This window comes from Dendrobates tinctorius, unplaced genomic scaffold (assembly GCF_039654945.1).
Source record: "Dendrobates tinctorius isolate UK_male_01 unplaced genomic scaffold, ASM3965494v1 ptg000035l, whole genome shotgun sequence".
Lineage (NCBI taxonomy): Eukaryota > Metazoa > Chordata > Amphibia > Anura > Dendrobatidae > Dendrobates > Dendrobates tinctorius.
The window spans coordinates 15,157,923-15,172,835 of record NW_027361703.1 but is presented as its reverse complement, the minus strand read 5'-3'; the positions used below and the strand labels follow the sequence as shown (position 1 = coordinate 15,172,835).

Sequence of the window (14,913 nt, the reverse complement as noted above, 5' to 3'; positions counted from 1 at the left end):
AAACTAACTAATAAGTTACCAGACCCAGAACAAAAATAATAAAAAACAGACATTTCTGGTTTAAAGTCCCATATCTTTAGCGTTCCATTTGTCCCATTTTTTATTGTATTTGCTCAGCAAATCGTTGTTTATAGCAAATCTATATTCCAGCTATGTTGTCAAAGCGAAGGGCATCCAAAATAATAGAGAAATTAGGGATGTCCTCCTTTTTCCACCAGGAAGCCAAAAGGTTTTTAATAACTAAAAAAATATGAATTATGACGTACTTAAACGTCAAATCCATATCTTCTAGATCAAGAGAGAACAAAGCCATGTGAAGAGTGATAGTAATCTTATGACTTGTTAAGGTGTTGATGTGGGCTTAGGGTTTTTAGACCCCTGACCCTTCCATCTGCCTAACTACCTAGAATCATAAGGGCTATAAAATCATTGAGAAGTTTGTTTTTTTTGGAAGGTTTGTGTACATGAAAAATTTCCTTTTCCTACTGGCTCCAATTTTCAACTCCTCTCCGTTTTTGCCATCAGTCTTTAATCCATTTTTCTCTTATGCAAAAAATTAAGTTTTCAAGCTTCTAAACATTAAAAAGTAAAATGCGGAAAACTCTTGGATGGCTCATGGTATCTGAGTGCTATCTGAATATTTTACTAACTATCCATTTGAATGGGCAATGTTTAATACAGAACATTCGGTTTTGCGGACAATTAATCTTGATAGATTGACATGTTCATAGACTATAATGGGTATGTGTTTTAATCATAAAAATCACTATAACTTGTGAATGCGGCCAGTATTTGAAAACCAAAGCCAGCAGTGGGCCCAGATTATCCATTTTCTCTGTAGTTTTCCTTCCCTGGTTTTGGTACAAATACTGATGCAAATTCACAATCTGCTTTGTGAGGGAAAACTAAGTGATGTTTTGGCAATAATTGGTTTTGATATCGTATTTAATACCTTGTTCTTCTTTTTGTTCAGATGATGGCACAGATCTTTGGAAGGAAGTATATTCGAGCGTTTGTAAGTGGCTTCTTTGTGGCAGTGCCAGTCACTGTGACCTTTCTTGATCGTGTTGCTTGTGTAGCTAGAGTGGAAGGCGTTTCAATGCAGGTAAATTTCTTTATACAGGTTTTCTTTTCATAATGTTGTATTGCATTTTTATATTTCTGCCTATATTTAGAATACAGTATGGCAAATAGCATATGGCACGAAATGTACGTCCTATTCTTGTCAATGAGAATGCTGTAATCCTTTATTACATGGTAGCCCAATAGGAAATTTGAACATTTTCTTCCAGGTATCTCCCATAGTTGCCGACATTTTTGGGGACGTTTAAAGGCCATCTGTCAGTAGGATCAACCGTCCTAAGCAATCTATATCGGGATGTAGGCCTCAGAAAGTTGAGTAAAATTATACCTTGATATCTGTAATCTGATGTGTTATTCTTGAGTAAACCACATTTTTTTTTATATGTAAGTGAGCTGTTAAGATCTGTGGCCCAGAAACAGATCTCATTAGGAATCTGCCTCCGGAGCCTATTATAAATGAAGGGGGGTGTTATCAGTGCGAGACATGTAATAACTGACAGACTACTCTCCTGATCTCCATGTCTCACACTGGTAACACCTCTGTTCATTTAAAATAAAATTTCAGGCAGATTCCCAGGGAGTTCCAGGTCTGTCCCATATATAAAAACAGCTCATTTACATATTAACAATAATTTCTAATACTCTGGGATAACACGCCAAATCAATGATATCAAGGCAGGGTCGGACTGACCCACCAAAGAACTGGAGGATTTCTGGAGGACGCAGGCACTGACATCTGTTTGCATACAGGGCCGACAGATGCCTAGGGCCCTCTGCTGCATCAGGGGCCCCCAGCCAGTGGCGTGTTGCTAATAGCGGCACACCATGCAGTTGCTATGGGGCCCGTGAGTCAAGGGGGCCCGCCAAGGCGCCAGTGGAGCAGCGGGTGACAGGAGGCAGGAGACCATGGGACCATGAGCGTAGAGAGGAGCGAATATTCATTTCACTTTAATAGCATTCAGCAGGGCAGGCGTCAGCTCCCGGTTCAATTGCTGGGGCTCTGAGCAGGCAGGGGGCACCAGTGCCTGCGCCTGCAAGTGGGCCCCTTTCCCCACGATACTTACCTCACCCTGTTCCACTGCTGCGGTGTCTTCTGATTGTGACATTCAGGTCAGAGGGTGCAATGATGTCACATTTTTGCGCCTTTGCTTGAACAGTCACAGTGCAGAAAGCCGGAAGACGCCAATACTGAGGAGTCCGGAGCGGAGCAGCAGCGAGTAGAGGTGAGTATTTTATTTTTTTTGATGTTTGGAGCATCATATATGGGCCCAACATACAGGTGCGTCACACAAAATTAGAATATCATCAGAAAGTTAATTTATTTCAGTTCTTCAATACAAAAAGTGAAACACATATATGATATAGAGTCATTACAAACAGAGTGATCTATTTCAAGTATTTATTTCTGTTAATGTTGATATTTATGGCTTACAGCCAATAAAAACCCAAAAGTCATTATTTTAGTAAATTAGAATAATTAGCAAAAAACACCTGCAAAGGCTTCCTAAGCGTTTAAAAAGGTCCCTTCATCTGTTTCAGTAGGCTCCACAATCATGGGGAAGCCTGCTTGACTTGACAGATGTCAAGAAGGCAGTCATTGACACACTCCACAAGGAGGATAAGCCACAAAAGGTCATTGCTAAAGAAGCTGGCTGTTCCCAGCTGTCTACCAGGAAATTTTAGAGCACTTCATGCTTCGCTCTGCTAAAGACCTTTTTGGAGCTGAAAACTTCATTCTACTGCAGGATTTGGCACCTGTCCACACTGCCAAAAGTACCAGTACCTGGTTTAAAAACAACAGTATTACTGTGCTTGATTGGCCAGCAAACTCGCCTGACTTTAACCCCATAGAGAATCTATGGGGTATTGTCAAGAGGAGGATGAGAGACACCAGACCCAACAATGCAGACGAACTGAAGGCTGCTATCAAAGCAACCTAGGCTTCCATAACACCTCCGCAGTGTCACAGGCTGATCGCCTCCATGCCACGCCACATTGATGCAGTAATTGATGCAAAAGGAGCCCCGACCAAATACTGAGTGCATTTACTGAACTTACAGTACAGACCAAAAGTTTGGACACACCTTTTCATTCAAAGAGTTTTCTTTATTTAAATCATGACTATGAAAATTGTAGATTCACTCTTAAGGCATCAAAACTATGAATTAACACATGGAATTATATAATTAACAAAAAAATGTGAAACAACTGAAAATATGTCTTATATTCTAGGTTCTTCAAAGTAGCCACCTTTTGCTTTGATTACGGCTTTGCACACTCTTGGCATTCTCTTGATGAGCTTCAAGAGGTACTCACCGGAAATGGTCTTCCAACAGTCTTGAAGGAGTTCCCAGAGATGCTTAGCACTTGTTGGCTCTTTTGCCTTCACTCTGCGGTCCAGCTCACCCCAAACCATCTCGATTGGGTTCAGGTCTGGTGACTGTGGAGGCTAGGTCATCTGGCGTAGCACCCCATCACTCTCCTTTTTGGTCAAATAGCCCTTACACTGTCTGGAGGTGTGTTTGGGGTCATTGTCCTGTTGAAAAATAAATGATGGTCCAACTAAACGCAAACCGGATGGAATAGCATGCCGCTGCAAGATGCTGTGGTAGCCATGCTGGTTCAGTATGACTTCAATTTTGACTAAATCCCCAACAGTGTCACCAGCAAAGCACCTCCACACCTCCTCCTCCATGCTTCACGGTGGGAACCAGGCATGAAGAGTCCATCCGTTCACCTTTTCTGCGTCGCACAAAGACACGGTGGTTGGAACCAAAGATCTCAAATTTGGACTCATCAAACCAAAGCACAGATTTCCACTTGTCTAATGTCCATTCCTTGAGTTCTTTAGCCCAAACAAGTCTCTTCTTCTTGTTGTCTGTCCTTAGCAGTGGTTTCCTAGCAGCTATTTTACCATGAAGGCCTGCTGCACAAAGTCTCCTTTTTACAGTTGTAGAGATTTGTCTGCTGCTAGAACTCTGTGTGGCATTGACCTGGTCTCTAATCTGAGCTGCTGTTAACCTGCGATTTCTGAGGCTGGTGACTCGATTGAACTTATCCTCCGCAGCAGAGGTGACTCTTGGTCTTCTTTTCCTGTGGCAGTCTTCTCGTGAGCCAATTTCTTTGTAGCGCTTGATGGTTTTTGCCACTGCACTTGGGGACACTTTCAAAGTTTCCCAATTTTTAAGGCTGACTGACCTTCATTTCTTAAAGTAATGATGGCCACTCGTTTTTCTTTACTTAGCTGCTTTTTTTTGCCATAATACAAATTCTAACAGTCTATTCAGTAGGACTATCAGCTGTGTATCCACCAGACTTCTGCACAACACAGCTGATGGTCCCAACCCCATTTGTAAGGCAAGAAATCCCACTTATTAAACCTGACAGGGCACACCTGTGAAGTGAAAACCATTTCTGGTGACTACCTCTTGAAGCTCATCAAGAGAATGCCAAGAGTGTGCAAAGCAGTAATCAAAGCAAAAGGTGGCTACTTTGAAGAACCTAGAATATAAGACATACAGTATTTTCAGTCGTTTCACACTTTTTTGTTAATTATATAATTCCACATGTGTTAATTCATAGTTGTGATGCCTTCAGAGTGAATCTACAATTTTCATAGTCATGAAAATAAAGAAAACTCTTTGAATGAGATGGTGTGTCCAAACTTTTGGTCTGTACTGTACATTTTCGGATTTTTAAAACCATTTTTCAAGCTACTGTTATAAAGTATTCTAATTTACTGAGATAATGACTTTTGGGTTTTCATTGGCTGTAAGCCATAATCATCAACATTAACAGAAATAAACACTTGAAATAGATCACTCTGTTTGTAATGACTATATAATATATGAGTTTCACTTTTTGTATTGAAGAACTGAAATATATTAAGTTTTTGATTATCTAATTTTGTGAGAAGCACCTGTATATGGGCTCATAATACACTGGAGCATCATATGGGCACATCATACACTGGAGCATCATATATGGACCCATCATACACTGGAGCATCATATATGGGGCCCATCATACACTGGAGCATCATATACGTGCCCATTGTACACTGGAGTATCTTTTATTGACCCATTATATATGGAGCATTATTTGAGGCTCATCATACACTGGAGTACCATATGGGGCCCATTATATGTAGAGCATTATATGGGGCCCATTATATATGAAGAACTATATTGGGCCTATTCTGTATGGATCATTATATTGGGCCTATTCTGTATGTAGCATTATATGGGTCCCATTCTGTATGAAGCAATATATGGGGCCCATCATATACTACAGTGGGGCAAAAAAGTATTTAGTCAGTCAGCAATAGTGCAAGTTCCACCACTTAAAAAGATGAGAGGCGTCTGTAAGTTACATCATAGGTAGACCTCAACTATGGGAGGCAAACTGAGAAAAAAAAATCCAGAAAATCACATTGTCTGTTTTTTTTTTCATTTTATTTGCATATTATGGTGGCAAATAAGTATTTGGTCAGAAACAAAATTTCATCTCAATACTTTGTGATATATCCTTTGTTGGCAATGACAGAGGTCAAACGTTTTCTGTAAGTCTTCACAAGGTTGCCACACACTGTTGTTGGTATGTTGGCCCATTCCTCCATGCAGATCTCCTCTAGAGCAGTGATGTTTTTGGCTTTTCGCTTGGCAACACGGACTTTCAACTCCCTCCAAAGGTTTTCTATAGGGTTGAGATCTGGAGACTGGCTAGGCCACTCCAGGACCTTGAAATGCTTCTTACGAAGCCACTCCTTCGTTGCCCTGGCGGTATGCTTTGGATCATTGTCATGTTGAAAGACCCAGCCACGTTTCATCTTCAATGCCCTTGCTGATGGAAGGAGGTTTGCACTCAAAATCTCACGATACATGGCCCCATTCATTCTTTCATGTACCCGGATCAGTCGTCCTGGCCCCTTTGCAGAGAAACAGCCCCAAAGCATGATGTTTCCACCACCATGCTTTACAGTAGGTATGGTGTTTGATGGATGCAACTCAGTATTCTTTTTCCTCCAAACACGACAAGTTGTGTTTCTACCAAACAGTTCGTTTGGTTTCATCAGACCATAGGACATTCTCCCAAAACTCCTCTGGATCATCCAAATGCTCTCTAGCAAACTTCAGACGGGCCCGGACATGTACAGGCTTAAGCAGTGGGACACGTCTGGCACTGCAGGATCTGAGTCCATGGTGGCGTAGTGTGTTACTTATGGTAGGCCTTGTTACATTGGTCCCAGCTCTCTGCAGTTCATTCACTAGGTCCCCCCGCGTGGTTCTGAGATTTTTGCTCACCGTTCTTGTGATCATTCTGACCCCACGGGGTGGGATTTTGCGTGGAGCACCAGATCGAGGGAGATTATCAGTGGTCTTGTATGTCTTCCATTTTCTAATTATTGCTCCCACAGTTGATTTCTTCACTCCAAGCTGGTTGGCTATTGCAGATTCAGTCTTCCCAGCCTGGTGCAGGGCTACAATTTTGTTTCTGGTGTCCTTTGACAGCTCTTTGGTCTTCACCATAGTGGAGTTTGGAGTCAGACTGTTTGAGGGTGTGCACAGGTGTCTTTTTATACTGATAACAAGTTTAAACAGGTGCCATTACTACAGGTAATGAGTGGAGGAAAGAGGAGACTCTTAAAGAAGTAGTTACAGGTCTGTGAGAGCCAGAAATCTTGATTGCTTGTTTCTGACCAAATACTTATTTTCCACCATAATATGCAAATAAAATGAAAAAAAAAACAGACAATGTGATTTTCTGGATTTTTTTTTCTCAGTTTGTCTCCCATAGTTGAGGTCTACCTATGATGTAAATTACAGACGCCTCTCATCTTTTTAAGTGGTGGAACTTGCACTATTGCTGACTGACTAAATACTTTTTTGCCCCACTGTATATGGAGCATTATATGGGATTCATTATATTCTGTGGTGCCCATCTTATACTGTATGAAGCATCATATGGGGCCCATTATATATGGAGCATTATACAGTCATATGTAAAAGTTTGGGCACCCCTATTAATGTTAACCTTTTTTCTTTATAACAATTTTGGTTTTTGCAACAGCTATTTCAATTTCATATATCTAATAACTGATGGACTCAGTTATATTTCTGGATTCAAATGAGGTTTATTGTACTAACAGAAAATGTGCAATCTGCATTTAAACAAAATTTGACCGGTGCAAAAGTATGGGCACCCTTATCATTTTCTTGATTTGAACACTCCTAACTACTTTTTACTGACTTCCTGAAGCACTAAATTGGTTTTGTAACCTCATTGAGCTTTGAACTTCATAGCCAGGTGTATCAAATCATGAGAAAAGGTATTTAAGGTGGCCACTTGCAAGTAGTTCTCCTATTTGATTCTCCCATGAAGAGTGGCATCATGGGCTCCTCAAAAACAACTCTCAAATGATCTGAAAACAAAGATTATTCAACATAGCTTTTCAGGGGAAGGATACAAAAAGTTGTCTCAGAGATTTAACCTGTCAGTTTCCACTGTGAGGAACATAGTAAGGAAATGGAAGAACACAGGTACAGTTCTTGTTAAGCCCAGAAGTGGCAGGCCAAGAAAAATATCAGAAAGGCAGAGAAGAAGAATGGTGAGAACAGTCAAGGACAATCCACAGACCACCTCCAAAGACCTGCAGCATCATCTTGCTGCAGATGGGGTCACTGTGCATCGGTCAACAATACAGCGCACTTTGCACAAGGAGAAGCTGTATGGGAGAGTGATGCGAAAGAAGCCGTTTCTGAAAGCACGCCACAAACAGAGTCGCCTGAGGTATGCAAAAGCACATTTGGACAAGCCAGGTACATTTTGGAAGAAGGTCCTGTGGACTGATGAAACAAAGATTGAGTTGTTTGGTCATACAAAAAGGCGTTATGCATGCGCTGTATTGTTGACCGATGCACAGTGACACCATCTGCAGCAAGATGATGCTGCAGGTCTTTGGAGGTGGTCTGTGGATTGTCCTTGACTGTTCTCACCATTCTACTTCTCTGCCTTTCTGATATTTTTCTTGGCCTGCCACTTCTGGGCTTAACAAGAACTGTACCTGTGTTCTTCCATTTCCTTACTATGTCCCTCACAGTGGAAACTGACAGGTTAAATCTCTGAGACAACTTTTTGTATCCTTCCCCTGAAAAGCTATGTTGAATAATCTTTGTTTTCAGATCATTTGAGAGTTGTTTTGAGGAGCCCATGATGCCGCTCTTCATAGGAGAATCAAATAGGAGAACTACTTGCAAGTGGCCACCTTAAATACCTTTTCTCATGATTTGATACACCTGGCTATGAAGTTCAAAGCTCAATGAGGTTACAAAACCAATTTAGTGCTTCAGGAAGTCAGTAAAAAGTAGTTAGGAGTGTTCAAATCAAGAAAATGATAAGGGTGCCCATACTTTTGCACCGGTCAAATTTTGTTTAAATGCAGATTGCACATTTTCTGTTAGTACAATAAACCTCATTTGAATCCAGAAATATGACTGAGTCCATCAGTTATTAGATATATGAAACTGAAATAGCTGTTGCAAAAACCAAAATTGTTATAAAGAAAAAAGGTTAACATTAATAGGGGTGCCCAAACTTTTACATATGACTGTATGAGACTCATCATACACTGGAGCATCATATATGGGGCCCATTATATATGCAGCATCATTTTGGGCCCATTATATATGGAGCATCGTATGGGGCCCATTATATATGGAGCATTATATGGGTCCATTCTGTATGATGAAATATATGGGACCCATCCTATACTGTATGGAGCATCATATGGAGCCCATTATATATGGAGCATCATATGGGGCCCATTTATATGGTGCATCATATGGAGCCCATTATATATGGTGCATCATATGGAGCCTATTATATATTTGGAGCATTATATGGGACCCATTATATATGGAGCATTATATTGGAACTATTCTGTATGGAGCATTATATGGGTCCCATTCTGTGTGAAGCAATATATGGGGCACATCATATAATGTATTGAGCATTGTATAGGACTCATTATATCTGGAGTATCATAAGGGGCCCATTATATATAGAGCATCATACGGGGCTCATTATATACAGTGGGTACAGAAAGTATTCAGACCCCTTTACATTTTTTACTCTTTGTTTCATTGCAGCCATTTGGTAAATTTAAAAAAATAATAATTTTTTTTCTCACTAATGTACGTTCTGCCAGGGCTGTGGAGTCGGAGTCGTGGAGTCGGTGCTCATTTTGGTGGAGTCGGAGTTGGAGTCGGTATAAAATGGACCGACTCCGACTCCTAAAATATATAATAAATTGGGTACAGTAGTTCAATGCAAAATGTGCTGAATATTTTTTCATAGGAATTTGGGAAAGTTATGAAATGTCCTATAAATGGCTGTTCTATTCCTGATCTAAGGCTACATTCACACACAGCGTTTTTCCTGCGTTTTTTGAGGATACGTTTTTCAGCTGCAAAAGCAGATCAGCTTTTTAAAAAACCGCATCACCTGAAAAAGGTTTTTGAGCTCATAGATAATGTTTTCAATAGCAAAAGCAGATTAAAAATCTGCTCTATCCATTTATCCATATCTGTCTATCCATATCTTATCTGTATCAAAAAGAACGAAAGCTGGGTAGCGCACAGACTAACACTCCTTTTTTTTTTAGCACCAGTCAGGTACACCTCATAGCTGCCCAAAAGGACGCCCAGGACAGGCATTGCTCGTCTTCAGTAACACATCAACATCAATTGATAGTTGGAATAAATAGACTGCATTCACCACATCTTACGGTGCAGGCTTTAATTTCAAGTGTAGGGGTGTGAAGTATGAGGTTCTGCAGCAGCTGAGGTGTGCAGTATGAAATTCTGCGGAACAGTATGAGGTTCTTCCCCCCCCCCAGGTTTAATCCTGGCTACGCCCATAGTGTGAATGTAGCCTGAGGATCTAGGCTTTATCTTAACCGACATAAGTCATAGTGTGTGTGTGTATGTGTGTGTATATATATATATATATATATATATATATATATACACACACACACACACACAGTACAGACCAAAAGTTTTCACACACCTTCTCAATCAAAGCGTTTTCTTTATTTTCATGACTATGAAAATTGTAGATTCACTCTGAAGGCATCAAAACTATGAATTAACACATGTGGAGTTATATAATTAACAAAAAAGTGTGAAGCAACTGAAAATACTGTATGTCTTATATTCTAGGTTCTTCAAAGTAGCCACCTTTTGCTTTGATTTCTGCTTTGCACGCTCTTGGCATTCTCTTGATGAGCTTCAAGAGGTAGTCACCGGAAATGGTTTTCACTTCACAGGTGTGCCCTTTCAGGTTTAATAAGTGGGATTTCTTGCCTTATAAATGAGGTTGGGACCATCAGTTGTGTTGTGCAGAAGTCTGTTGGATACACAGCTGATAGTCCTACTGAATAGACTGTTAGAATTTGTATTATGGCAAGAAAAAAGCAGCTAAGTAAAGAAAAACGAGTGGCCATCATTACTTTAAGAAATGAAGGTCAGTCAGTCCGAAAAATTGGGAAAACTTTGAAAGTGTCCCCAAGTGCATTGGCAAAAACCATCAAGCGCTACAAAGAAACTGGCTCACATGAGGACCGCCCCAGGAAAGGAAGACCAAGAGTCACCTCTGCTGCGGAGGATAAGTTCATCTTAGTCACCAGCCTCAGAAATCGTAGGTTAACAGCAGCTCAGATTAGAGACCAGGTCAATGCCACACAGAGTTCTAGCAGCAGACACATCTCTACAACAACTGTTATGACTAGACTTTGTGCAGCAGGCCTTCATGGTAAAATAGCTGCTAGGAAACCACTGCTAAGGACAGGCAACAAGCAGAAGAGACTTGTTTGGGCTAAAGAACACAAAGAATGGACATTAGACAAGTGGAAATCTGTGCTTTGGTCTGATGAGTCCACATGTGAGATCTTTGGTTCCAACCACCATGTCTTTGTGCGACGCAAAAAAGGTGAACGGATGGACTCTACATGCCTAGTTCCCACCGTGAAGCATGGAGGAGGAGGTGTGATGGTGTGGGGGTGCTTTGCTGGTGACACTGTTGGGGATTTATTCAAAATTGTGGGGATTGTGGACTAATCGTATTGACCTGGGAAGTGCATTCCAAAGAATTGGCGCAGCACATGTATAGTCTTGGAGACAGGAGTGGGAGGTTCTGATTATTGAGGATGCTAACCTCAGGTCATCAGCGGAACGGAGGGCGCGGGTAGGATGGTATACTGAAACAAGGGAGGAGATGTAGGGTGGTGCTGAGCCATGAAGAGCTTTGTGGTTGAGGGTAATAAGTTTGTACTGGATTCTGGAGTGGATGGGTAGCCAGTTGTTTCAGTAGTCGGCTGTCAGGCATTCTGACCATATGTCTAGCCCACCTGGCTTGGACTTTCAGCAGGAGAGTGTAAACGCTGCAGAGCCCAGTTTGTTAGAGAATTGCCGTGTCCGGGATATTGTCTTGCCACCTGATGTGGAGGAGTCTGCGGAGGCAACTCATGTGAAAATGATTAAGCTGTTTAGAATGCCGGCTGTAGACTGTCCAGGTCTTGCTAGCATAGAGAAGTGTAGTGAGGACCGCCGCGCAGTAGACCTTCAGCTTGGTGGCAAGGCTGAGTCCCCTTCGTTCCCAGATGTTTTTACGTAGTCTACCGAAGGCGGCACTGGCTTTGGCAATCCTGTTATTAACCTCAGCGTCTATGGTTATTTCACTGGAAAGTGTGCTGCCTAAGTAGGTGAAGTTATCGACTGCTTTGAGGTTTTGCTTCTTCACCGTGATATGTGGCTCCTTGTATAGTTTCCCTGGAACAGATTGATACCTGACTTCGGTATTTCTAGTGTTGATCTCGAGACCAAAATTGACGCAAGCTTGAGATAAACAGTCCATTTCATGCTGCATCTGCTGTTCCGTGCTAGTGTTAAGTGCTCAGTCATCAGCAAATAATAATTCACGGATAACAGTCTCATGCACCTTCATAACCGCCTTCAGGCGTTTTGGGTTGAATAGCTTGCCATCAGTCCTGTACCTAACCTGGATTCCATCTTCACAGTTGTTAAAGGCATCACTTAACATTGCAGAGGATAGCATACTGAACAGGGTTGGAGCAAGCACAAGGCCTTGTTTTACGCCGTTTGTGACTGGGAAAGCCTCAGATTCATCTCCATCATTTAGAACCTTCACCATCATGCCACCATGGAACTGCCGGACGATTGAGATGAACTTGCTCGGACTTGCTCGGGCAGCCGAATTTTGCCATGATCTTCCACAGGCCGTCTCTACTCACTGTGTCGAAAGCCTTAGTCATATCAAGAAAAGTCACATATAGCTCACTGTATTGCTCTTGGCACTTTTCCTGGAGTTGACGTGCTGCAAAGACCATATCTACTGTTCCACGTTTAGCACGGAAACCGCACTGGCTTTCGGGTAATAGGCTTTGCTCAAGGTGATGTAAAAGGCGATTGAGCAAGAGACGAGCCAATATCTTTCCTGCAGTGGACAGAAGGGAGATGCCTCAATGGTTGTCACAAGATTGGCGATTACCTTTCCTCTTGTATATGTGAATTATACTGGCATCTTTCAGCTGTTGCGGAACCTGTTCCTTTTCCCACATTACTGGAATAGTTTGGTCACCGTTTGCATCAGAGCAGGGCCGCCAGCTTTATATACCTCAGCAGGTATAGCATCATTTCCGGGTGCTTTTCCACAAGAAAGTTGTTTTACAGCTTTCCTGACTTTATCTTTACTTAGAAGAACATCAAGGTACTTGTTGATTTCTACCTGGGGAAGGCGAGCAATAGCCTGGTCATTGATTTTGGTAGGGCAATTAAGAATATTATTAAAGTGCTCAGCTCACCGTTCCAGAATTTGTTTCTTTTCTGTCAGCAGCTTAGTTCCATCTGCGTTAAGAAGAGATGAAGTACTTGATCACTGGGGTCCATATGCAGCTTTGAGCGCATCTGCTCATGGTATCTGCATAGCCCTGAATTTCATCAGCCTTCTTGCTAAACCAGTTATCCTGCATCTTGCGTTGCTTGATTTGTACCTTTTTATGCTGATAAAGGCATCTTTCTTAGCGATGTGGGGTCATTTTGATACACCTTGTACCGCTGATGTTTCTCTTCTAGGAGTGTCTTTATATCCTAGTCATTTTCATTGAACCAATTTTGATTATTTCTGGCTACTGATCCGAGATGCTCCAGGGCAGTATTGTAAACAGCATCTCTCAGAATCGTCCACTGTTCCTCAACGCCGGTCTCCTCTGCCTGCAGTATATATAACAGTCTGCCATCAAGGTCATTGTCAAATTCCTCTGCAATTCTTTTATTTTGCAGCTTATAGACATTCAGCCTCTTTGTAGTTTTCTGCCCTTGGGGTCTCCTCGCCTGCAGGATGCAGAGCCTGCACTTAGACACAATGAGGCGATAGTCAGTCCAGCAGTCTGCACCACACATGGCCTTTGTCACTCTAAAGTCCATCCCATCCCTTTTCCTGGCAATGATATAATCAGTGAGATGCCAATGTCTCAAGCGTGGGTGCATCCATGATGTTTTCTTGCGTGTGGTTAAACGGAATAGGTTGTTGGTGATGACAAGGTCATGTGTGGCACACATCTTGAGGAGCAGCAGGCCATTACTGTTAAACTTGCCAGTGCCGTGTCTCCCAATGACCCCTTCCCAGTTTTGGTAGTCTGTTTCCACTCTGGCATTAAAGTCTCCAAGTACAATGAGCTTGTCTGCCTGTGGGATTGCTGAAATAAGTGTGTCAAGTTCATCATAAAACTTTTCTTTAATGTCATCTGGGTTTGTCATAGTGGGAGCATAGGAGCTGACCGGAGTTGCATGTTTCTTGTTTGTAAGTGGGAGCTGAAATGTCATCAGAAGGTCGTTGATGCCCTCCGGAAGCCTGGTAAGTTTACGAACAAGATGAGTTTTGATAGCAAATCCCACGCCAGCTTCACATTTTTCAGTGCTGCCTCTACCACTCCAGAAAAGTGTATATCCACCACTATGCTCTGTCAATTGACCCTGAGAGCTGCTATATCAATGTTGTAACGAGCTAGCTCCCTAGCAACCAATGCCGTTCTTCTTTCTGGTCTGTCTGCCTTAGTATTATCCAGCAGAGTTCTCACATTCCATGTGCCAAGGCTGAGTACCATCATTTTCTTTTTCTTTATTGTGTGTCGACCGTTGTATGGGAAACCCGCCAGCTGCGGTAGGCTGGCCAGGTGAAATGAAGCAGACTATGTTTGATAGCACAATGAAAGAAAAAAGGAAGGCACTCACCGTTACCAAAAGTAGAAGTCTTTATTTCATGGATAAAAATGCATGGGCTCGGGAGCAATGCAGAGAGTGCGGACTTGACGGCCGTTTCGCGCTCCTGCGCTTCAACGGGTCCTAATGGCAAGCGGCAGGAGAAAGGTACCTATAACCACACACCTGTGGAGTACCGCCTCCTGACAGCCGACATTAAAAACACTCTTACCAGAGTGAATGCATAGAACATTAAAATCAACATATGCACAAACAGTTAAAAACAAAAGCAAAGCTTATAAATATTAAAGAGCACAAAATACAGTAAATTCAGAGAAAAACGGACATGTCCACCCTTTCATTCAAGCCCAATGCACCTGTTGCATTGGACCGCAGTATCCATCTAGCTTCTCTTTGCAGAAGGAGCCTGCGATGATTACCTCCCTGACTGGGAGGATTAACCCTTTCTAAGCCCCCAAACCGCAGCGATTTTGCCTTACCACCATGGAATTCTCTAATATGGCTGATGAAACGGGGGACTCCTTTGCCAGAT

General features: G+C 42.1%; 1 protein-coding gene across 5 annotated transcripts in view; it reads left to right on the top strand.

Annotated features, from left to right (window-relative positions):
* The window catches only part of IMMP2L (inner mitochondrial membrane peptidase subunit 2), a 1,728,396-nt gene that overhangs the window by 4,166 nt on the left and 1,709,317 nt on the right, over positions 1-14,913 (top strand). For all 5 annotated transcript variants that reach the window (XM_073573288.1, XM_073573292.1, XM_073573291.1 and 2 more), the window contains exon 2: positions 974-1,105. In XM_073573288.1, coding sequence (XP_073429389.1) covers positions 974-1,105 — 132 coding nt within the window. The remainder of the gene's footprint in view (positions 1-973; positions 1,106-14,913) is intronic.